Below are 26,486 nucleotides of genomic sequence, written 5' to 3' on the forward strand. Positions count from 1 at the left end.
GTGTTTACAATAAAAAGTGACTGAGTTATGTTAATTAGAACACAGTCTACTACCTAGGTGAGCTTTTATGTAGTAATTTTTATCACCAAGCACTTCAAGCACACAAGGACTTCAGAAGGTAGACTTTGTGTGAATGGTTAGCACAGTTGGCATCATAGACAGATTCCATGAATATATATGTACACAATAGACCACAATAGCTTAGAGCTGCCATTAAGAAAGAAAGGAAATGTGACATTAAAAAACCTGTTTAACAGTAAAGGGTTATTATCAACTTAAATCTGGCTCCAAATTAAAATGTTGTCAAAAGAAGCTTTTATAAAACCAAAGACAAACGGAAATGTTCTGCAAATGATGCTAACAAAAATAAATATAAATTCTGATTTAAAACAATTGTTTTTAAACCAGTAATCATTGGGTTTCAAAAATTACATGGCCAATACTGCAGCTTAAGAACCTGAAACTAAACCATATAAAGAACAGTGAAACAAACGTCATTGTTTTTCACTGTCCCATCTGAGAGACATGCAAAAGGTAGCATGCAGTGGCAAGCATGTTGTATTTTAAACATTGACTTCTCACAGTGTAGGGTTGGATAGTGCAAACCTTACCACTGGCGAGTACTCACTCATATGAGTGGTCTTGTTGACTTCAGTGAGACATCTTGTATGAGTCAGTACTCACCAACCTAAGTAATGAATGCACAAGCTAGCGACCCTTAAAGTGCCGTTATTAACATGGGTAAAGACATTTTTTTGAACACAACATGAGTTTGATTCAACAATATTTAAGTTTGTGACAGACCTAAGGAGGAGTGAAAATTCAAAGTTAAGATGGCTGTTCCATCCATAATACAGCCTGTGGGGCGCAGGAGGGGGGTGTACAGTATGGGGAATTGATCAGTCTTGATGTTGATCAGTTGGCATCCTGCAACCCTGGGCCCTCAAAGGTTCTGGAACCTAAGTTGCTTATTGAAGGAAAAGGTATTTACAGAAGTCAACTTTCCTTCAAAAGCTAACAGTGTTTGGACCCTTTTATGGGAGGACTGTAGAGCAGTCCTATGGATCACCATTTGGTGGGTCATAGAGTTGCTACTCTTATTTACCTCAGGACTCTTCAGGTCAGGTTTGATGTCTGTGGAAGATGTGTGAACCGCCCAGATTTCCACATGTATAAATTTAATTAATTGAACTAAACTACGCAAAAGCATAAAATAAATACAAACAAATCAAATTTAAAGTAAGTAGGTTAATATCAAATCATCAAATTAATCTAATTATCGTGTTGATTGAATCATATCAAATAAACCAACAGTTCCCTGTAAGCTCTACATAAAATTTGGGAAGGCGGCAGTCTTGTTTATCAGCCCCTCAAATAGCAAGGCATTCTCAATCTCAGTGCCAGTGGATACATTCATGTCCCAGTCACATAGCTGATACAGGGAGCTCCCAAGCTGAAGTTAATGTTGAGACTTATAGTTCTGGTGCCAGTTAAGGCAGCCTGCCCAAATAATTACTCTGCTAAGAAGATTGGAAAAGAAAACCAAACCAAAAAAGTTGCTATTTATGCAGGATGGTTGGGTTGTCCCAATTCTTTTTTTGGTTTCATTCAGCTTTAGGGAGCTGGTACATGGTTGAAAAGATTAGATGGTGGTTTTCTTGGCTTAGATGTTTTAATCTCAACAGCCTTGCTGGCTGATTAGAGATTACTTCCTTGTAAATGTCAAATCTCCAGTGTTTCATGCTGCTGGACTCCTGCCCCTTGGTGGCTAGCTAGGAGGACGTAGAAAACACTGGCTTCTTGGTCAGTCATAGTAGCATTTATGTCCTGTGGCCAGTAGCTAATGGCAGCAGTCATTGCAGTCAAGCAAGCCAACAAGCAAAGGCTTTTCTTTGATATTTTAAGATATTGACCTGCCTGGTTCCTCCCTCTTGGAACATCTCCTCAGGAGTTATTTGTTGAGTTGGGATGGGGGATTCCGAAGTCAGTGATATCACCCAATGGGATTTGATTAGGTCACCTTTCTGTAAATGGAAACTAAACCAAACAGAACCTCCCAAAGCTCATGTCTTTCTTCTTTTTGCTGCCATCAGGAAGAAGCTATATCATTTTAAGTTTTGAATGTTTCCAAGACTTTTGGGGACATCACAACTTTCCTGCCATGTCTGTATAATATGCAGTGAGGCAGAGTGCACCTTCTCTCATGATCAGTGGTTATAATTCCATGGCTTAGTGTCCACTGCCTAACTCTGGTCTTCTGAGTCAGCCACACCGCAAAAAAAGCATGCTTGGGATGTGCATTTCTTCTGCATTTGGGTTGCCATGAAGATCTCATTTCACATTTACAGCTGCTGGCTGGAACTCTTCTATATAATACCTGGGCTAGAGTGGAAATGTTCTTTCTTGTCTCAGAATACAATAAAAATAGCCACTAATATTTTCTCTGATACTCCTGTGCTTGATCCTACAAAATGATATTACTGCTGCTTTTGCCCTTAACATCAGAACTGAAGACCCTTGTGTTTCCCTGCTTGGAGTCATTGACTGGACAATGCGTGTTACCTTGTTACTGCTTGATCATCTTTTGAATGTGTTGTGAGCTATACTGGTGTGATGATATGCTGTGGAAACTCAGTGTGAAGCCAAATCTTGAAGTTCTTACTCATAGTCACTGAAAATTTAGATAGAACTTCAGGATTTGTTACTTTTGAATGTGCTGCCCATTTTTTCCATTTGCGTAGCAGCTTTAATATTACTTACACATAGTTTTGAGTGTTTAATTGTCAGTGCAATCGGTAGATTTATAAGGCCCTTTTCCTGCAGCTACTCCTGTTTGAAGTCAATGGCAACTCTGGGTGAATATTGATTGATTGATTTTTTTTTTGTTCAGGATTGGGCCTGAAAGAACAACTATTTTGGGTTTTTTAACCATCTCCTGTGCAATCTAAGACATGGCAAAGCCATGTGTATTAGCTGACCAGTCCCATGTAATTCCTGTATTTTTTTTGCTAGTGCCGTAATTGATCTGCAATTTTTGGGCCAGATTCTTTTCTCCCAGCTAGAATAACACAGCTGAATAAGAGGAAATTGCTGGTGTAACCAAGGGGAGTGTCTGGCTCTTTATTAGTATGCTGGTTTTCAGAATTTCAATCATAGACCCAAACCCTGGCCAGTCTGTGCATGTGTTTCTATACATTCTGATACTTTAGAATGTTCAGTATGGTTTCTTACTGGTGTTTCCAAACATCATCAAAAGAGGATCCAAAGTCAATGTTTAGATTCCCTGTTGTATGTCACTGGTTCTGCTGTATAGTACTAGAGGAGACAGCTCACCGACTTGAATGGGCCATTTTAGTAATGATGACTGTGTGTACCACCATACTCCCATCATTGTATTTTAAAAAGTAGAGAGGAATATTTTACTTTGGAAGAGTGCCTTTGAGAAGTGAGACAAATGATGGAAACTATTTTTTTCAGAATTCTATGTAAAACCATTCCTTTTCCCAAAATGGGGGAATATCCTTTTGCTTTCAGCTCGAACAAATAATATAAAACTTAGTAGTTAAGCTACTGTTAACCTTTTTATCTCAGATGTAGTTCAAAGTATTTAAATGGCTTTGGTACTCATGTGGGAATGGAAATTAGCTTTTGGCTTGGCTTGCTCTAATTGAAATCAGTTTGTGGTTTTTAAGTTCCTACCCTGCTTGACAGATGATATCATTTCCTATGCTTTTTCTAATCCCCTCTGTTTTTCTAAGATTGTATAAAGCTAAGTTGAACTACACATTTTAAAGTAACTATACACCTTTTTCTGACCTACTTAGGATGTTGTCCAAAAACTTTCACTTAGACACTTACTCTGAATATTTTCAGATATTTTCACTTTTTGTTGAGGAATGTTATTACAATTTTTGTTGCCTAAAGTACTTCCACAGAAAAGCAAAGATGTATCACACCTATTAGAAACATGGGAAATATAAGTTCTAGTTTTAACCTCAGACAATTTAAACATTAACAATGTGTGTTTATATTGGTGGATATATTATAGAGTGGTAGATGTACCTGTGGCAACAAATGCTACAATTATTATTTCTCCTTAAAAACAACAAAAACCCAACAACCACCTCACTTGCATCTTTGTGGATTTAAATTGCCAAGGGATCTAAAGAGCTTTGGCTGCAGCAAACTTTCAGTGGTGGTTTGCCATCTGTCAGTAACATGCAGTGGTTGCTTGTGCAGTCTCTTTTCCTCAGTCCTTCTGAGCATTTCAGACAGCGTAGTAGGTATCCTGTGCTCTGTGCCAGTCTACCAAAACCTTAATCTGAGAGTAATCCTATATTGGGAGGAGTCTTTCATGTGGTTCCTGTTAAGAAGGAAAACATTTCCTGGCTACATATTCAGAATGTCTGCCTCAATTGGAATCTATCAGACATTGGGAGCTGTGAGAATTAAATCATGAGGCCTCTCCGCTCCCATACAAATGAAGTGCCTGATATTTAAGTGGTTCCTGACGTCTTCGTTGAATAACATATTTGTCCTTATTATCAGAAAAGTGCAGTGCAGGCTTTTCAGCTTTATTGGCGTAAGAGGTAGATTGCATGTTAACCATTCGTAAATGGCAAATGCTTAAGTATGGGGGAGCATGAAATACAGCTACCCTTCCTTTGCTAAAAGATGTGGAAGCGCTTCCCCTTTCTCTGGCCTGGGGGAGCACTGCTGCCGTAAACTTCTCCTCCACACTCCCTGGCACATCAGCACCTTTGTCTGGTGATGTAAAGACCCCACATAGACAGGTCAGAGAATTTTCAGTGCAGTTCCACCTTCTCCCACTAGAGGTCCTAATGTTGCAGCTCCCCTTCCTGATCTGCATGTGTTAACAGGAGCAGGGGTCTTGCTGGCTCCCCACATGAGCCTATTCCTCCATTGTGCTGATGCTAAACGCTGGTACTACCGCCTGGTAGTGTCTGCCAACATCTTTGCTTTCCCTTTTCTGCTGGCTTAGTTTCACCACTGTAAACCGGAGCTGTATCCTGTAGCCCTCACTTGTGTGTGAAATTCTAGTTAGTTCAATGTATAGGAGCTGGAGGTTCTACCCTCTTTTGTTTCTGGCAGTGTTTTGAGTCCCTTAATACTGAAACTTAATTTTGTTTTCTCTTCCACTTTCTACATACCAAAGACCTAATCCTAAAGGATGCTAAGCACCCTCTATTTCTAATGACTCTCTTGATGCTCAGCTTTTCACAGAATGAAGCCCTAAAATAATCACTGAGCCATTTGGCTATTCCTGACTATTTTGCTAACTTGTGAAAAATTATTATTTTTCTTTCAAGTACAACACTGTAACATCAGGTGTATGAATGGAGGTAGCTGCAGTGATGACCATTGTCTCTGCCAGAAAGGATACACAGGAACACATTGTGGACAGCGTAAGTAACCAATATTTATGTATGTAGACTGTAAAGATACACAATATTGAGACACACAGATCAGTCACAATTCAAATCTAACTCTAAGCTAACACTGGACTCGCTCTTGGTGGACTACAGTGGAATTTTACAGGAACACACGTGACGTTTTGAATTAAGTGCCAAGGGAAATCTTTCTGATCAGAACTATTAAAATAAACATCAAGTAAACTCATAATAATTGGGTATAACCTGATCCTGTAATTCTTAGGCTAGCAAAATTCACATTGGCCTCCATGGGTTTACACATTGCAGCAATAGGCCCTAAATTTCAGTATTATCAGGGGATTCGGTTTCTATACAGTAGAGTTTCTCAAGGTTTTTTTTAATGCAATAACTTTATGTAATGTGAGGATTTTTAAATATAGAATTATGTAGTGTACCGGATAACCAGATTGTTAATTTTGGCATTAGTTAAGGTTGCTTGAAATAGTTACTCTCCTTGACCAACATATTTTGCATTGAATTACATCTATTCTTAGCTGTCGTGTTCAGACTGGAGCTATACTAACTAGGCAGTACAAATAGCTGGTAATGCCTTTAACGTAAGTACAGCTCTGTTAAAGAAGCATATAGTTGATCTAGGCATGTGAGATCTCTGTAATGTATGACAAGAGTCCTTTGCCTCTTTCAGATAGGATATTTGCTAGATCCTGTATAAACCCACCTCTTCTCCTCTGTAACAACCAGGAACATTGCAGTCATGGGAGAGTCTCCACGAGCATTTCAGACTCCACTGTTTAAAGAGTACCAAAGGCTGATGCTAATTGTGTCTTTCCCATCAGGGCTGCAACAGTTCTAATAAACTCAGAGATAACTCTTGAACCCAGTGCTGTCATGTTGCTATCCAGTGAGCTATTAGTCCTACAAAGAAAATGTATTTAAATACAGACAAAAAACATTTCTTCCTTGGGTAAGAACTAGGGATGAAACCCCGACCCATTGATGGCAATGGCAAAACTCTCCCACTGCCTTTAGTGGTGCCAGGATTTCACTATAGGAATTTGAAGGAGAGGGAGAACTTTGTTATGAATGAGGAGGTGGAATCAATGTGTGTGGTTTGGATGTGAAATAGCAAGTAGGTAAGGGAGGACGATCTTGCAAAATGTGTTATAGATGTTTCCTTAAGTAGAGGCAGGATTACTAAGACAGATATTGCTTAAACAGAGTCACATCGGAGAGCAGAAACTGTGGGTCTGCTCCATTTGGAAAGTGATCAGTTGCCTTTTCAATTGGTACTGTGAAAACAAATTGTATGTAAAATCCAGTAGGTATGTTTCATGTGAATATTACATTTACTGATTATCTTTTGACAACTGGAACTATGCTTTTGGACTTTCATGTCAGGAGAAGTGAGTTCTGTATCTCATGACATGTCATATGAGGCTGCAAGACCTGGTGTACCTCTTTTTGGATCCAAACAATGAAACATGAATAGCTGATATCTTTTTTGACTATCCTGTCTGATACCATGATTTACTGGCTGTCGACAAGAAAGCCTGGGACATTTAATCATATTTCTGATAGGTCTGAGTGAACAAATCAGTCTGTTAATTTATTCCTGGACTGTACAAAGGCATGGATAGAACTTGGAGGATTTGGAGATAATGTGTTTTCCCAGTCCTAATCTGTTTACTCTCTAGTAATTAAACGTTACTTAGATTAATGGGAAATGTAAAGGGATGTTTGAAACTAGTGCAATCAGATTGTACCATACAGGGAAACACCAGAAGCCCAGAAAGATTCTGATTTTTAAGGTGTTTGCAATATATGCCCTTGGAAAAATTAATGTTCTTCACTCAATTAAGGCTGTGAAGTTGTGTAAAAACTGAAAAATAGACTTAAAAAGACAGGATCTATTTTTCAATGAATCTAAACTAAATTAAAATATCCAGTCTCATTACCTCCCCAGTCTTCACCATTTTTCCTGAAGCTGGTAAAACTACATCTATTATGAAAGTATGTCAATTAAGATTATTTTTTTTCTCCCCTTCTCTTGCAGCTGTCTGTGAAAATGGGTGCCTTAATGGAGGGAGATGTGTGGCTCCAAACCGATGTGCTTGTACATATGGCTTCACTGGACCTCAGTGTGAAAGAGGTAAGTGCTCTAGATCACGAGCGCTGGTGTATATGTTAGCATTCTACTGAAACTGGTTTAATGGTTATTTATTATAATTGTAAATTGAAAATACTGATGATGTGACACAACTTAGACTGTAGACTTTTATTATTGACCGTGAATGATTAATATAAATAAGATTCTTCTTGAAGAATAGCATGCACATTCTTCATTGAAAGCAAAACTGCAGTCTGAGAGAATTGTGAAGGTTTTATATGCATTCATGCAAAGTTATGGAGTAAGACTAGCTTAACTCTTGTGGATGTAATCTCTGAGGATGGCTGATCTATTGATGGATAGAATACCTATTGTCTATATAGGACTAACAATTCAGTCTCCTATTTTCTTAACTTTCCATTCCATGTACTTGATTGATGGATGGTCCTATAGTCCTTGTGCAGCCCGATGATAGATTTTTTGCAAGTCTCATTTTATTTTTCTGTTGCAAAACTCCCCATTTAATTACTGTTTCAGGGGATGTAGAGATGTCACATTTCCCCCCCACAACTGAATGAGTCTTATTTTAACTTTTAGACTGAAAATAAATATTCAATGTTAGTTACAGAAATATCTAAGTTTGATTTAAAAACAGGACCCAGAATGAAAGACATATGAAATTGATTAAGGCATATGTTTTGTTCCATTTGTGATGCTCATGAAAACACTTAGATCCAAAAGCTGTCAAACAAAAGCATCAAGACACATTTTTACGTAAGCCGTCAGCTCTGCGTTTAAATTATGAGAATAGCTCTGTTGTTTTCATATCAGTCAGATTGATGCATTTAATTAATGATGATAAGCTGCATCCTGACTCTTTTTGGGTTTTTTTGGCATGGTTTACTCAGTTCTTTACATCTTGTATGAATTTGTTGTTACTGATTTGAAACTTTTTGCTTAAGCGTATCCATAGCAACAAGCACAGCTGTTTCCAGAGGAAAACACAGCCATACCAACTGCCTTATCTGCTATACTGGGTTGTTTCAAGGAAATTAAATCAGTTTAATGGCTCACTGGGGACAGAGGCCAGGCATCATTGTTTTACTGTAATCCTCATGTTGAACTCTTTGTAGTCTTGAAAATAACCTTTGTTTAAATTTGATAAAATGGTCTATTAATCTGCTGCTTTTGAAAATTCATCTAGATCATCCATAAGTTAGAATTTAGTATATGCTCAATAATATTAAAGAAACATGCATTGTAGATATTACAGAGCTCATTTTGGGCCTGACCCTGAGAGGTATTGATCATCCAAAACTCCCCTAGACTTCAGTGGGTGTTCTGGATTTTTGTACCTTCAGGCCCTTAATTGTGGCTGGCTCTCCTATACAGGCAGAATAGGTGGTTACCTAAAGGCTAAAGCGGCCATATATTAGAGGCAGCAAAATATATGACTGTTTGTTCTGTCTTTGGTTACGAGGTGGGAAGTAGTAGGCATTTCCTACTTTGCTTAGGGCAGAAAGAACTCCTACAATTGGCATTAAGAAAAGTCTTGCGTACAGTTCACTTGAGTATGGTTTTGCTCTTACGATCAAAGCTTCTGGTGAAATATTTCTGCAAACTGTATGGGTGCACCATACAAATCCTCTGTTTTTTTTGCCATCAATATTTTAAACTGGTGATTTCTGGAGATTTTTTAGGGAGAATGATACTGATATGTAAGAAGCTATCGTGTCAGATTCTGTGGGGAGTCTGAAGTGTATGCATCTTGCATTTTTCCATGGTGCCCTCTGCATGTACACCACATGAGCATAAATTCTACACAAGCTTAGAGGTGTAACTTGAATCCCATTGCATATCAAATCTGAATTTGACCCACTGAGTGTTGGTGCACTGAGTTGGTGCACATGGCCAAAAGGTTATAAGACACAAGTGTAGCAGGAAAAGCAACTAACAGCTGGAAGATATATGAATATGTAGGCTAAAGGAGTGCCTTCTTACTCTTACTCTTTCTTATGCCTTCTTCCAGTTCCTTAGCGTATTAATTATGTGCCACTGTAAACTCCATAGATGGCTGTACAACCATGTTGACCTAATTATTGACATATAACCCACAGCATCTTACTTACCACCTCTGAATTTGACCATTACCACTGTGGTCTATATTTTCAAATTTCATGTGCACAAGTAGGGTTTGCACGGGTCCTGATTTGTGCTTTTGCAATGGGCAGTTCCTGCAATGACTTTGATAAATTTGCCCTGTACGTCATGTGGGGATGGTATGCAGATTAAAGGTGCCATTCAAGTCTGTGAAGTGGGGAGGAGTGTGAGGAATCAAAAAGTGCTAAAGGATCTGAGATTAAAGATTTCTAAATCTGAAGGAAATAAAATTATCTTAGTGTTTGCATTGTACTCAGAAGTACTGAAGGTTACTGGACAGGGACTATTCATACAGCCTTGCAGACAGAGCCTGTTACTGCAGCCTTTGGGATCAAGCTTTGGATCTGATGAGGCTCTGCCTGGTGCCAGGATATGAGGGGGGAGAGAACAATGGTGGCTGTATGCCATCCTTATGCCCTCTGCTTCTGGGGCTGCCAGGGGCCAGTTTGATTCCCAGCACATGTTAGAGCAGTGGTAGGCTGCTCAAATGTGTGTCTAGCAGCAACAGCTTGCAAACCATTACACCAGCTGGGGGTTGTTGGAGCCAAGCAGTGTTCTGGCTATGCTCCACATTCCCAGCCATACTCCCTATATCAGGCTGGAAGAGGGGCCAGAGAGCTGGCTAAGCCAACCTTTATGCCATTGTGGAATCCTGGGCAGGCAACGGAGCCAATTCCATGCGACTTTGTGCTAGTGGACCACAGCAAAGCAGCCGTAGCAGGGGCCAGTGCCTGGCCTAGTGTCTTCAATCCGTATGCCTTTGCCATAAGGCATTTTCTTAGCATACATGTTTGATCTCATAATTATCAGAAAAAAGAGAGAACTGTGATTAACACACCCTAATTGTTCTTGGTGAGGATTATTGCAAAGATGAGGTCAAATGATAGTGTTCCCTGTGGATCTTTGAAATTGGATTTCTTTCATACATGCTGCATGTGTTTCATCCCTGAAGCCTCTGTACCTAGCTGAGCTAATATATTCCAGTTCACCAGAAAGGGTGGGGTTCCAGATCCCTGAGTCATTCTATGTCATCAGAAAAACTCCACTCCGAAGGGAACATTTTGAGTATAAGCTAATGCCGACCTTGACTGGAATAATTTGCCTTGTTCACCATCTGCACCTGTGTTGTCGCTAGGGAGTTGTCGGGCACTCTGCCTGCATGTGATTTTACACATCTGTCAGTTGAATCAGAGATCCAAATACACACACTAGCATCAGAAACATGATGTAGATTTTTGAATCTCCCTGGAGGACTTATTATATGTATATGGATGGATGTGAGCCAATGAGTGGATTACAGTTGCATACTGTGTAAAGTAAAACAGTACCTATTTTCTTCTGACCAAACCTGACATGTCAAAGGGGAAGCACCATGAATAAAATGAGAACTACATGTGGCAGCATTCTTTTAAAACATCTCAATTTTGGAGTGAGCAAAATAGACCCAGTTTTCTTGTTTGACAGTACCATTTCTAGGTAAACGCAATGGGAGATGGAGTGGCCGGATTTTGTGGTATGTGCCTTGCACATCACACATGTGTAGCTGTGGTTTGACTTCTGGGTTGTGCCAATGGTCTAAATCATGTATTATGGCTACAAATTATACACTGCTTTCGTCTACAGAATCATTGCAGTCAAAAAAGCATGTTTGTGGCATGCCTTCTAGTTCATGTATGTCACATGCCAAAGAATCCTGCAACCCTTACTACATAATGTTGCAGCTTATAGCATTCTTATACAGTGTATTGTTGGACAATCTAATACATTGTTTGGAAGCATCCTAATAATCTGAGTGGAAAACAATGAAAAAGCTCTATTGTTGTAGCAAAGATTGTATCCATTTCTTAGATCCCGAGGTATGCAACGTGGTTCTTGCCTCTAATATTATGCTGTTTTAAATAGAATTTCTGTTACGTATATTTTGGTCCATATATGTAACGTGAGACAAGCTGGATTTATATTATCTAAAAATGCTGGCCATGTGCTTGCTAAATGAAGATCTAAAAGCCCTTCCCAGCGGCCTGCTCCTTCAAGCACCAAAGCAAGCAAATCAAAGGGCCTATTACAATAGAAATTCTGCTGACATGAGAGCGCAGTGAGATCTGCCGAAATCTGTGGCGTGAGTACTTTTGACTTGGAAGGGGCAGCATCTGGCCCTGGATGATTAGAGCATACAAATTGTATTTTGTATGGATCAGTGGAAGCCTTCCTGACATAAAATACTATAAACAAAGTCAAAAGGAATGTTGTTTATTTACTACTTTGCTGGAGATCTTCAGCACATTGCGGGAGAGTATATTATGCCACCAATGACGTATATTCTCTTAGAGCTTGATTTATTTGATGGCTATGGCATGATTGCATTAGTCATATACCTGTATTGATAACTTCTAAGCTGTTGAGTAGAGTAATTGGCTCCTTTCCAGAGCAGGGGAAGCCTACTGGGCGTAGTGCCAAGTATATGCAGATGCATCATTATGAATAAAACTGACTTGGTATTTCTTTGGGATGATGTTTATTGGAAAGATGGACATGGCATAAATTAAACAATGAAAGGGTAATGGAATTGGAAGAGCTTCCTAAAAGAATTTAAGACAGATTTAAGATACATTAACTAGGTGGGAGAATATTTTATGGAGCCTAGCTTGGTTGAAAGGATTTCAGCTTTTAGGTCTCCATCCTGCAAGGTGCTGAGTGGTCTGGCCCTGATCCAGTGAAGTACTTCAACACATGCTGAACTTTAAACCCAAGAGACTCATGTGCTTGCAGTTAAGCATGTGCTTAAGTGCTTTGCTGGATAAGCGCCCAAGTGCTCACAGCCCTTAAGCACATGCTTAACTTTGAGCGTGTGAGTCTCTCAGGATCAAGTTCTTAGTGAAAATAAACTCCAAATAATAGATTAATAAACCAAAAATCAGATTTCCTTCTGCCATTCAAAATAGCTCAATGAATCATGCACTTTATGAACAAAAAAGTTCAGTTCAGAAAAGACAGTACAAACTTAATGATCAGAAATCCCCTATAATCCAAAATAGGTTCAGACCCTCCACTGCCTGCTAATTACATTGAAAGCTCCCTTGATTTTCTGAACATATCACTCTCTTCTGTACTTTAATAGGGTGAACTGTATATAATGTACAGTTGATGCGGTACATGGTTGCTGTACTTGCACTACAAAAACGACCTGAAAAGCATGCTTTTGCTACCTAGACCCATTTGGAGAAACATAGTGAAAGCTCTTGGAACAAGATACAGCCCTATTTATTTGTTCAAGTCCTTGTGGCAACATAAAGGGTCCAATCCTGCTGCTTAGTGGCTTTTTGGCATTGGCTTTAATAGAGCAGGATTGGACCCAAGGTAGTTCAAATATTATTTAAAATGTATCATGGTTTTTTTTTTCTGGACTCAGAATATGAGCAAATGAATTCTTTTCCTGCACACCGAGTCATTCCTATACTGCTGTCTTCATACAGGGATTTTTGCTTGATTTTTAATTGTTTGGCCATTATTAAAAGTTCCCTAATTGAATGCCTTATGTAAAATCGTCTTTCCCAGAGATCCTCTATGTGAGTGCGAACACTAACTGTGCTCAAACCAGGCCTTAGTACTATGCATATTTTCTTCTGTCTAAATATTACAACTGGTAGAATATGTTTTTACAGCAAGGACGCTGCACCCCTTAGCGTGCCCCGTCTCTGGTATTTAGTCTAAACGGAAAGTAAATAACAAAGTGTAGATAGCAGTAAAAGTATGTTCTCAAAGCCTTATGTTGCATTTAAAGTAGTATTGCAGCATATGGTAGCTGGCAAACATTTGAATAAACTTGATTTTTGTAGCTGGCTTCCAAGAAACACATCTGTTGACATAGACATGTAATTTCTGCAGCCCAGTAACGTTAATGCATGTACAGTATTATAGCAGCACACTCTAACACAGCTGTAGTTGAAGGCCTGTAATAACTGTTGCTATTGTAGACCCTTATTTTCATGAGTTTATAACTTAATCATGAAAATTTGCACCAGGCTGAAATTTAGTCGATTCAGTCGCAGCATTGGAGTGACTTTTTTTTTCTTCCTTTAAAATGTTTTGAGCACAGTTTTGTAACTCTGTATTATAAAATGTTTTCAATTCTAAAACCCAATTTGCAGCTCTTCTTTCTAAATAAGCTAGTGCTTTAGAGGATTTTTGTGCATGAAAGAGAGTGAACTAAATGGATAATCCATTTGAGTTTTTCACTCCTGGAATGGAGGTTGTAGCTTAATCCTGTGGACAATAGTCCACATTACACAATGTACACACCCAATTTAAGATGCTTTAAAATACACAACAGTATAATCAATGGATCTCTAGGCCTGAATTTGATAAATTCAGTTAAAACTCTCAGTTATTTAAAGCAACAAATGTAGCAAGGATTTTGAGTAAGCAGTAACACACTTCAGAAGGGGTAGTTGTACTAGGCCAGGGGTGGCCAATATGAGCTTGAGAAGGAGCCAGAATTTACCAATGTACATTGCCAAAGAGCCACAATAATATGTCAGCAGCCCTCCCATTAGCTTCCCCTGCTCCCAGTGCCTCCCACTCACCACCAGCCCCGCTGATCAGTGCCTCCCCCACACTTCCTGATCAGCTGTTTTGTGGCATGCAGGAGGCTCTGGGGGTGAGGGGGGAGGAGTGAGGGGGTGGGAAGGGGTGGAGTGGGGGCAGGGCCTGTGGCAGAGCCGTGAGCTCCCCCTCCACCCCCGGCACATTTGAAAGTTGGCGCCTGTAACTCTAGCCCCAGAGTTGGTGCCTATACAAGGAGCTGCTTATTAACTTCTGAAGAGCCGCATGTGGCTCCGGAACCACAGGCTGGCCACCCCTGTACTAGGCACTAGTAGTTCCTGAGTAGGGCAAGGACTTGGCCATTGTTTTGTTCCTTGCATATATGTGTCTGATATAATTGTCTAACTAGCCATATATTGTTGCCTGTTCTATGCCTTGTGCATCTCCAGATATTAAATAGCATCTTTAAAAAGTGCTTATTTAAAGAGATACATAAAGCTGATCATGATACATATGCTTCAGTGCAGAGGGACTTAGGTGCTTCTGGGAGGAGCTTAATTCTTCATGCATAGTGTCAGGCATTTTTTTAAATTCTCGTTGAAGTCAGGGCTCTGTTTGGAGAAGGGAAACCATCACACACACTTCAGTTTGACCCAACAATAAAAACCAACCAACCAACCCCCCCCACCAAATCAACAAGAATTCCCGTGTTTTTTCACAAATGCCACAATAAAGTGCAAAAACCTCTACCTTATCTACAGGCTGTTAAGGCCAATGACCTCTAGATATGCAATGATGTACTGGGTTTTAGGTTTTGGGGTTTTTTAATTGTTTTGGTAGATGTGTGCAAAAATTCAAATGCCAATCAAGGTTTCCACATTGTGTTCAGTGTAGAAAAGATGGAACCCATCATCAGCAATTAACTGTATCAATTTATGCAGACAGACTTCATAAATTGTAATATAGATATTTTAAAAATAATAATGGATTGAAATAATTCCTGGAGTTTTGTTGCCCAAAGTATGAGCCTAATCCTGCGAAGATTGAGCAGTTTACAAGCTCCTTTGGGGTACGCATGTGTGTGACTTATAATTACTCAAGGATTGGATTCTGCTTCCATTGATGTCAATGACAAAACTCCCATTAACTTCTCTTGTACGTGATCTGGCCCTTAGTATCTAAGAAGCCTTGTGTGCAAGGACATAATTGCATCAATGGGTTCTGCTGAGATTATATACAAGAAAGGATGTCCATGCCTGCTTGACTGTCAGATTTCACATTAGTACTGATATGACTTACGTACACAGTGCAGATAGGTGAAGAATGTAACTTCCTGAAGAGCTTGCATTGCTAGATTTGCACTCTGTGAAGTCCTGTAGGGAATTTGGAGGAATCTATGTAGAATTGAATTGTGTTATGAAAGACAGATTCTTTCATGCACTGAAGGAACTGCAGGAATGACTATTCTTTGCTTTTGAGCTGTCTCCATACAGATACATCTCTGGCCTCCATGATGAGCATGAACATTCAAGCTATTTTGACTTTTTCACCAACATTACAAATATATTCCCCGGTTACCTACATTTCAGGTACCTCTCAGCTTACTGCTCAGTACATATTTCCTAGAACATACAATAGCCGAGAGAAAGGAATTCCTGTAGGAGCTCTGGCTGGAGAGGTGTTTGGCTTCCTAAATGGTAATTCTTGGGGTTAAAATAATAGAGGCTGAGAACCTATTTAACTGTGCATGCAGCCATTTATGGAGAAAAATGTTCGTTCTGCTCTGGGCCTCTGTGTTTTGATATAAGAAAGCACAAGTACCTAGAATTTTTGTTGCTGTGAAAACAAATGTTTTCTTTGTGAATCACCAAGAAATTTTATGTAAATATTTTCCATTCATACTTCCCTCTTTCCCCCTTATTGAGCCGTTAAGCTGCAAGTTTTGTTACTAATGCAACAGAAAGAGACAGAGTAGTGAAATTCCAATGCATATGCTCTCCAAATAGTTGAGTATGTGTGGGTTTTTTTTTCTTTTTTTAAAAATAAATGATCCGAAGCTTGAATAATGATAAGTTCTAATAAAGGAAAGAGACCCTCATTTGAAACATCATAGATCATACTTGATGCAAGGATAAACTGACAAGGGTATTTCCAAATAAAACAATTCTTGTGTGTAGGTCAGCTGCAAAATGGGGATTATCTGCAATGAAAACAGATCTTAAGCAGAGGTGGTCAGAATAGTCAGTGCAACTTTCCTGTCATATCCCCTTTTAACCCACTTGTAATAAAGTAGATGAATTTTTTCCCTATCAAAGTCAATGCTTTTGTACAGTAAATGTTGCATTTAGAAATAATTTCCTAATTTAATTTCAGCATAAAAGTTGCAAAAGAAGATAGGAAATAACTACTTAAGAACGGTTACAACAGCCACATTCACACTTCTAGTTAGCCTTGGGAAGTTCAGGAATAATGACTGAGTGGTTTTTATATTTTTCAGTGACAGCATGTACTGTTTGGCACTCTGGAGCAATGCTGTAGGAAAAGAAAAGAGGCCTAAATAAGGTCTGAAAAGGAAAGAGCCCTAAGAGAAAGATCTGTCTCCAAACTCTGCTCTGCTGTAAAATAAAAAGCTAGTTTTACACTCCTTAACCAGACAAAACTCCTGTTGAGATTAATAGGCATTTTACTTGAGAAAAGAAAGCAGGGTTGAGGATTTCTCTTTGTAAAAAGGTTTTAATGCCTAAGGATTAGGGAAAGTAACCAACAAACCTCTACTTTTGTTAAAAATGAACACCACTAGATGTCTTAAAATTACACATTTATTTTAAAACAAATATCCATAATTCTTTAACTGGACTTTGGGTAACAGAGTTCAACAAAATTCAACTATACATATCAATATCTACAGACAGCATAGGACAATAAAGTTACTCATCTAGCCAGCTCATTTACTGATTGTCATTCACGTCCCAGTCCAACATATTGTACTTCTAATGTCAAGATTTATCGTAGGGTTCTCCCATGCATCCATTTGCCACCTGTGTGGTTTTGCACTAGAGCAGCGGTTCTCAAAGTTCATTGCACCGTGACCCCCTTCTGACAACCAAATACTATGTGATCCCGGAAAGGGTGACTGAAGCCCGAGCCCCTCCACCCAGGGCACTGCCCTGGGGTGCCAAAGCTTGAAGGCTTCAGTCCTGGGCAGCGGGGCTCAGACTTTGGCTTCAGGCCCGAGCCCCAGCAAGTCTAACACCAGGCCTGGCGACCCCGTTAAAATGGGGTTATGACCCACTTTGGAGTCCCACAATTTGAGAACCGCTGCACTAGAGAGAACGTTCCTGTGCTGTAGCAGAACTCCAATTCACTCTGAAAATCACATTTCTCATTTATTCCCTTTCTAAATTTTCTTTTAATATATTTATTTTAAGTGCACATAGTGGTTAGGAAACAGATGGATAGAGGCTAAAATCCTCTCTCTGCAGCAAAGCTACAGTACAGGACTCAAGCAGTTCAGACCAGGGTTCCTTCACGTCACAATGCCAGTGCCTCAGCTGTAACACAGTTACAGCAGCTGAGGATCTAGGGTAAGAATTTCAAAAGCACCTAAATGACTGTCACATTTTTCAAAAGTGACGTAGGCACCTAGGCTCCTATAGCCCATTGAAATTCAGTGAGTTTTAGACTCTGAATTGCATAAGCCATTTTTGAAAATGAGGTTTAGGCTCCTAAGTCATTTAGGTGCTTTTGAAAGTTTGATCCCCGGTTTTAATTGGTAGTATAACTTTTACCATTAACACATACAATAATCCTTACCTTAGTTTTAGTTCGTGTTCTTATTTTATAGCTCAGCTTATGATGATGATGACAGTAGCAATAATGATCCCTAGCACAAGCGTTTCTTCTCAGATGATGGCCATTTGGACTAAAGGGCTTTGCCTCCAACCAGACATTAACTAGGTGGCAAATCCCTACCCAAATGGGTTTTGCCTTTTTACTGTTTAAAATATGCTACTAATAAATATTGTATTTCTGTGTCAGTCTTACAATCTGCCCTGAGTAAAGGGCAGCATATAGTTCATAAATTTAATGAGTCTAAAGTCTGACTGGACCATTGGATCTTCTACTCTGACCTCCTGCATATCACAGGCCATTATATTTTTCCCACTTACTGTGTACGGAGCCCAATAACTTATGTTTGGCAATAGCACATTGTCCACAAAACCAGGCAGGCTCCCTTCCCCATCCTCGCCCCCCACAAACTGACTTTTCCTGTTCAAAAGGAACAGGTATCAAGCGGAGTGCCCCAAGGGTCGGTCCTGGGGCCAGTTTTGGCCAATATCTTCATTAATGAACAGGAGGATGGCATGGACTTCACCCTCAGCAAGTTTGCAGATGGCACTAAACTGGATGGAGTGGTAGATATGCTGGAGGGTAGGGGTAGGATACAGAGGGACCTAGACAAATTAGAGGATTGGGCCAAAAGAAATCTGATGAGGTTCAACAAGGACAAGTGCAGAGTCCTGCACTTAGGACGGAAGAATCCCATGCACTGCTACAGACTAGGGACCGAATGGCTAAAGGTAATAATTGGAGATATACCAATCTCCTAGAACTGGAAGGGACCTTGAAAGGTCATCAAGTCCAGCCTGCTGCTTTCACTAGCAGGACCAATTTTTGCCCCAGATCCCTAAGTGGCCTATCTCAAGGATTGAACTCACAACCCTGGGTTTAGCAGGCCAATGCTCAAACCACTGAGCTATCCCTCCCCCCCTAGGCAGCAGTTCTGCAGAAAAGGACCTAGGGGTTACAGTGGAGGAGAAACTGGATATGAGTCAGCAGTGTGCCCTTGTTGCCAAGAAGGCTAATGGCATTTTGGGCTGTATAAGTAGGAGCATTGCCAGCAGATCGAGGGATGTGATCATTCCCCTCTATTCGGCATTGATGAGGCCTCATCTGGAGTAGTTTGTCCAGTTTTGGGCCCCACACTACAAGAAGAATGTGGAAAAATTGGAGGGAGTCCAGTGGAGGACAAAAATGATTAGGGGGCTGGAGCACATGACTTATGAGGAGAGGCTGAGGGAACTGGGATTGTTTAGTCTGCAGAAGAGAAGAATGAGGGGGGATTTGATAGCTGCTTTCAACTTCCTGAAAGGGGGTTCCAAAGAGGATGGATCTAGACTGTTCTCAGTGGTAGTAGATGACAGAACAAGGAGTAATGGTCTCAAGTTGCAGTGGGGAGAGGTTTAGGTTGGATATTAGGAAAAACTTTTTCATTAGGAGGGTGGTGAAGCACTGGAATGGGTCACCTAGGGAGGTGGTGGAATCTCCTTCCTTAGAGGTTTTTATGGTCAGGCTTGACGAAGCCCAGGCTGGGATGATTTAGTTGGGATTGGTCCTGCTTTGAGCAGGGTTTGGACTAGATACCTCCTGAGGTCCCTTCCAACCCTGAGGTTCTATGATTCTATGAACAGCGACAGAAACATGGGTTACATATACCTTTGCATTTGGCTGTCTTAAAACACATCTTGATTGAATGGGCCCACCTTACCGAGAGATCCAGATTGCTCTGTATGACTGGCCTGCTCTCATTATTTACCATTCTGCCAATCTTTGAGTCATCTGCAAATGCTATCAGCAGTGATTTTTATGCTGAGCTGGCCCAGGAGCAGAGCAGGGATTGAACTGTGAATGAAGGAACAACAATACAATCCTTGCTTCCCCCTTATTTGGAGGGGCGGGAATAAACTACTCCAGCCCCCCTCTGCACCAGTTCAGTTGTGCTGGCTGGTGCACTGAGAGGAGTATAACCAAGGCTCCACCCACTCCCAATTCCTGTCTGCCTGTCAGCATGGGAAGGGGAGCAGTAACCTGGCACTGCTGCTCTCAGCCTGAGCTGCTGCCCACTTCCTACTGGCAAGAGCAGATTGGCAGCCAGGGTGACATTCTGGCACTGCAGCAATAGCAGTGAGTTCAACAGGAAGGTAAGAAATGGCATTTCAACCTTTTAATTTATTTAATATATTTCCTGTTTTTGCCGGGGCGTCCACCTGCAGGGCTCTGAACTTCAGTCAGTCTCAGTGTCACCATCCTTCCCAGAACTCCTTCTTTATCTTCGCTTGCCCATGCTAGTTTCATTTAATTTATTAGCTGGTAAGCTTTGTGCAAGGCCAGGGGAGTTGCTGTGATTTCTTCTGGAAACCGAGCACATAATTAAAATATGTATCTGCAGGTCTGTGGGGTGATGCTCATCCCAGGGATGTGATGACTTTTTTTTATTTTTATTTCAATTTTGAAAAATGTATGGCAGCTGGAAGAATACCGGAGAGAAAGCATTATTTCAAAATAATACTTTGACTTTCGAGAACCTGAAACAAATGTGCATTTGCCTATAATTTGTGACCCAGCTAATGGCATCAGTGAGCACTTTAGCAGTCCATGAAAGAGCTAGTGCCCACGTTGTCAAAGTGTTCATAATCCAGAATGTTTTGAGTTCTCTGTTGTGCATGTGCTGTGCTATCCAGTGAGTGGAGCAATGATTAATTGAGTGCTGTGAAGGGAAAGCACATGTTCTGCTGACAATACCTAATGAACTTGCCTAATAAAATCTTGAAAATAGAACAGCCAGTTTTAAAAAATTCAAGCTGACAAAGGTTTTGGGGGAGGGGGAAAAACTGCTTTCCGACTGACGTGTAGGAGATGTAGTCTTAGCGCCTATTGGCATCAGTGAGATTTACACCTGTAAACTTCCCATTTGTGGTGCCATCGATTTCACTTTTGAGCCATATATTTTTGGGATCTTTGATAACCTAATGTATTAGAACAGCGTTTCTCAAACTGAGGTCTGTGGACCCCTGGAGGTCTGCAAGGGTACTCCAGGGGGGTCCACCGGCCCTGCTGATCAACTCCTCCCCCTTCCTCCCAGTGCCTCCTGCACAGTGGGAAACAGCTGGTCAGCAGCATGCAGGAGACGCTGGGAGGGAGGGGAGAAGTGGGGATGGGGTATGCTCATGGGAGGGGGTGGAAAGAGGCAGAGAAGAGGAGGGGCAGGAGTGGAGTGGAGGCAGGTAGAGGTGGGCGGAGCTGTGGAGGAAGGTGTGGAGTGGGGGTGGGGCCTGGGGCTGAGCAGGGAGGTTGGGGGTCCACAAATTTTTTTAATCAATATGGGGGTCCTCGGGTTGCTAAATTTTGAGAACTGCTGTATTAGAGCATAAGAACATTAGAATGGCTAGGCTGGCTCAATTTAGCTCAGTATCATATCTTCCGACAGTGGCTGGTGCCAGATGCTTCAGAGGGAATGAACAGAACAGGTCATATATCAAGTGATCTCTCCCTTGTTGTCCAGTCCCAGCTTCTGGCAGTCAGAGGCATAGGGAGACCCTGAGCATGGGGTTGCCTTCCTGACCATCTTGGTGAATAGCCCTTGATGGACTGATTCTCCATGAACTAATCTAATTATTTTTTGAACCTAGTTATGCTTTTGGCCTTCACAGCATCCCCGGCAATGAGTTCCACAGGTTGACTGTGCGTTATGTGAAGAAGTACTTCCTTATGTTAGTTTTAAACCTGTTTCCTGTTAATTTCATTGGGTGACTCCAGGTTCTTGTATTATGTGAAGGAGTAAATAACATTTCCTTATTCACTTTCTCCACCATTAATGATTTATAGACCTGTATCATATCCCCTCTTAGTTATTTCTTTTCTAAGATGACTGGCCTTGTCTTTTTAATCTATCCTTATATGGAAAATGTTCCATATCTTAATCATTTTGTTGCCCTTCTCTATACTTTTTCCAGTTCTAATATATCTTTTTGAGATGGTGCAACCAGAACTGCACACAGTATTCAAGGTGTGGATGTACCATGGATTTATATAGTGGCATTATGATATTTTGTGTCTTCTTATCAATCGCTTTGCTAATGGTTCCTGTTCTCCTAGCTTTTTTTTTGACTGTCACTGCACATTGAGCAGATGTTGTCAGAGAACTACCCACAATGACTCCAAGATCTTTCTTGAGTGGTAACAGCTAATTTAAACTCTAGTGTTTTGTATGTATAGTGGGGATTACATTTTCCAATGTGCATTACTTTGCACTGTAAAGCCAACCACATTGTTGTGGTTATAGACTGGCCATCGGATGAAATAGGTGAGGATTGGGGCAGGATATCTGTGGAACTCATCTTGGTAACCAGGACACTGAGGGCTATAGTTAACACCTTGTCATGTTTTCCTTTGATGCAACAGCTGTGAGGTATAGAAGGAGTAGTCTCTTTGGGTGCTGTGGGGCCTGGGAAGGTCATTCCATACATGTTTATTTTGTGGCCTGATATTGGAAGTCAGTTGAAGTTGGACCCCAGGTTGAGCACATAATTAGGCTGAACATAATTAGCTACAAGTGCAGACATGACCAACCACAATCAGCATCATTTCAGGAACCCTGGTTAAAACTTTCTCTGTGCCAAGTCAGTGTTTGGCTCTGACTCATTGAGTGGTGAAAGGAGTATTTACCAAAAGGTGAAAGAGTGGATTAAAGTAAACCGCATTAAAGCCACTTTCATTCTAAGTGAGAGTGCCCACACCAAGGTTTAATGCAGTTTAACTAATCCACGCATTTACCATAATTAATTCAGATTAATTTTCCCGAGTGTTCTCACCTAGAGAAGCCCTAAAAAGGAGGTTGGAATCTTATCTGAAATCACTTCTCTTTGATACTAGGTAAAACAAGAAAAGAGCTTCCCTAAATTATCTGACTAGATGCCCAGAGGGCAGCTCCTGCATGATGAGAGAGACTGTGTGAGTGAGCTTCTTGGTGATGCTTTTTATAGAAGTAGACAGGCCAGGAATCATTCTGGCATAATTAGAGTAACTGTGAAGTTATTTTCCTATGTGAATGAAGGGTTTCACCTCTCTTAAGAGCATGATTCCCATTATTGTTCATACTCATCCTGTAGCTGAGAAGAACTTAGGTCTCTTTATTTTCCTCACCTTGTGACTAGTGTTCATTATTATAAGGAACAGCAACGTGTTGAAGAAATCAGACTAACACAACTGCCCTCCAGTTACTGTATCCACAAAGAGGGAATAGAAAGCCAACCTCAACCATTTACTACAAGGGAAATAAGGGTCAAGTAGGTGGTAAAGTAAACCAATACCGTGTTGCTTGCTAAAGACCTGTTTTCATGCTGTGGACAGTTTTTAGATTAGAAGAAGACAGTTGTGACAACATTGCCATACCACTTTAACTTGTTTGCTGCTCTATGGGAATAAGCTGTATCTGCAGAGGTGTGTGCAAATGTAACAGGGTTGCAGCACACACACACAAAGATTGTTTGGAGTCCTCCCTTTACCTGGATTTGCTGGGCTGGTGTCTCCTTACTGTGGTTCTTGGCTGGCGTGAGCAATTGATATCATGTAATCACTGTAAAGCCAGTGGGAAAGTAGTCAGCCTTTCATTTTCATTTCTAACATTCTTCAGTCGGGAAGAGAGTGTCAGATGCAGGCCAGTGACGTCCAAGAAGCTGTGTGTTAGGGAAGCCAACAAGCCAGGAAAGACTCACTTTTCATTCTTTACTTAATATTTACCTTGGTTTTGGAGCCTGTACTCCTTCTCAACACCAGACTTATTGGCATTATTTGAAGTCTGTCTTTCTGCTCTTGTGTAGTTACAGTCTATGTGTTTGTATGTTTGGGGCTTTATCCTCGTCTGGACCAAGCTCCCCCTTGATACAGCGGAGGAAGGAGAGGCAAAGGGGGCTCTAAGCTACGTTTACATCTCTTTGTCTCCGGGATGTTCGGGGTCCACAGTTGGCGCCGATATAAGCTAGAGCAGCCATAAGGGCCAGTGTGTACACGGGAAAGAAGAAAGATTGAACTGGGTCAGGGTGTTTGAAAGAACAAAGAAGGGAGGGAACTTTATTTTTCTTAAGAGCCAGAAGAACCAGAGCAGCCTCTCAAATGTTTACCTTGTGTTATTTGTTGATCGAATCTCTGCTGTATCATTCAGGGTACGTCTACACTACGGGACTATTCCGAATTTGCATAAACCGGTTTTGTAAAACAGATTTTATAAAATCGAGTGCGCGCGGCCACACTAAGCACATTAATTCGGTGGTGTGCGTCCGCGGTCCGAGGCTAGCGTCGATTTCTGGAGCGTTGCACTGTGGGTAGCTATTCCCTAGCTATCCCACAGTTCCTGCAGCCTTATTTCCGGGTTGAGATCCCAGTGCCTGATGGGGCAAAAATCATTGTCGCGGGTGGTTCTGGGTAAATGTCGTCAGTCACTCCTTCCTCCGGGAAAGCAACGACAGACAAGCATTTCGCGGCTTTTTTCCCTGGATTGCCCTGGCAGATGCCATAGCATGGCAATCATGGAGCCTGTTTTGCCTTTTGTGACTGTCACCGTATGTGTGCTAGATGCCGCTGACAGAGGCGATTCAGCAGCGCTTCACAGCAGCATGCTTTTGCTTTTGCATGACAGCAGAGATGGTTACCAACTATACTGTACCATCTACCAATCCATAAATTGGTAAAAAGATGATCATGGTTACCAGTCCTTTTGCACTGCGCCATCTGTTGCTGTCATAATTGCCCCTGGCTGCTCTTAGCCAGGGGCGCAAAAGCCAAAATTGGGAATGACTCCCTGAGTCAATCCCTCCTTTATGGTATCAAAAAACAGAATCAGTCCTGCCTAGAATATGGGCAAGTGTACTAGAGAACCACTGTATCATAGAACCAGAGAGCACAGCTGCTCTGTGTCAGATCCTGCAGGAATGATGAGCTGTATGCTATTCACAGGGGTGCTCCTGCAACAACCCCACCTGTTGATTCCGTTCTTCCCACAGCCTTCCTGGGCTACCATAGCAGTGTCCCCCCACTTGTGTGATGAAGTAATAAAGAATGCAGGAATAAGACACAGTGACTTGTTAGTGATAAATGAGTGGAAGGCAGCCTCCAGCTGCTATGATAGTCCAGACAGGACATTAAGGAGTGTGGAGGAGAGGAGCCCAGCATCCTGCTGCTAGTCCAGGGGCAATTGAATCTTTTCTTTACACATGAAGGGTGGGGGCTGATGAAGCTCAGCCCCCTGTTGCTATGATGAAGACAGTTATCAACCATACTGCACCATTTACCATGAAAAATTAGGTGCACATGACATTGGGGGACCTGACAGATGCTAGTCGGCATGGTTACCAGTCCTTTTGCACTGCACCACGTACCAAAAAGCTCATGATGATGAGGACGGATACCAGTCATATTGCACCATCAGCCACCCATACGGGGGGAGGTGGGAGCAAGGATGTTGGTGTTGAGTGCTGCAGCATCGGGTCTATCTGCAGCATTCAGTAAAGATAGGCTGACATGTAAAAGAGTCAAGAGAGGATTGTTTTCCCTTTCACTTCTGGGGGTGGGGGGGGGTGCGTAAATTGCCGAGCTATGCCCTGACCCACCGCGGACACTGTGTTTGACCCTAGAAGCATTTGGAGCTCAGCCAAGAATGCAAATACTTTTCGGAGACTGCAGGAACTGTGGGATAGCTTGAGTCCTCCAGTCCATGAGCGTCCATTTGATTCTTTGGCTTTCCGTTACGTTTGTCACGCAGCAGTGCGCTGAGCCCCTGCTATGGCGTCTGTCTGGAGATTTTTTAAAAATGATTTTGAATTTCGTCTTCTGTAACGGAGCGCTGATAGAACAGATTTGCCTGCCCTTACAGCGATCACATCCGCATGGTCCATGCGGGAGCTCTTTCTTTATTTTGATTTTTAACTGCATCGCCACACGTGCTGATCTGAGCTCCACGCTAGGCAAACAGGAAATATTCAAAAGTTCGCAGGGCTTTTCCTGTCTACCTGGCCACTGCATCCGAGTTCAGATTGCTGTCCAGAGCGGTCAGTGGTGCACTGTGGGATACCGCCCGGAGGCCAATACCGTCGATCTGCGGCCACACTAACCCTAATCCGATATGGTAATTCCGATACTAGCGCTACTCCTCTCGTTAGGGAGGAGTACAGAAACCGGTTTAAAGAGCCCTTTATACCGATATAAAGGGCCTCTCAGTGTGGACGGGTGTGGCGTTAAATCGGTTTTATGCTCCTAAAACCGGTTTAAACGCCTAGTGTAGACCAGGCCATAGTTTCTCACTATTGTTGGCTGAACATTCCTATGCTACTTGTTTATCCTTATGAGAGGACCTCCTGCTTGCAATCTGAGGGGGACAGACCCTCATCTCACCTTTGCCTTGTGCCCCTGGAACAAGCTTGTGGTAGATG

At 41.4% G+C, this 26,486-nt stretch overlaps 1 protein-coding gene across 9 annotated transcripts in view; it reads left to right on the plus strand.

Annotated features, from left to right (window-relative positions):
• FBN1 (fibrillin 1) overlaps positions 1–26,486 on the plus strand; it is a 227,738-nt gene that overhangs the window by 40,698 nt on the left and 160,554 nt on the right. For all 9 annotated transcript variants that reach the window (XM_039490873.1, XM_039490872.1, XM_039490876.1 and 6 more), the window contains 2 exons: positions 5,331–5,426; positions 7,468–7,563. In XM_039490873.1, the coding sequence (XP_039346807.1) occupies positions 5,331–5,426; positions 7,468–7,563 (192 nt within the window). The remainder of the gene's footprint in view (positions 1–5,330; positions 5,427–7,467; positions 7,564–26,486) is intronic.

This window comes from Mauremys reevesii, linkage group 10 (assembly GCF_016161935.1).
Source record: "Mauremys reevesii isolate NIE-2019 linkage group 10, ASM1616193v1, whole genome shotgun sequence".
Lineage (NCBI taxonomy): Eukaryota > Metazoa > Chordata > Testudines > Geoemydidae > Mauremys > Mauremys reevesii.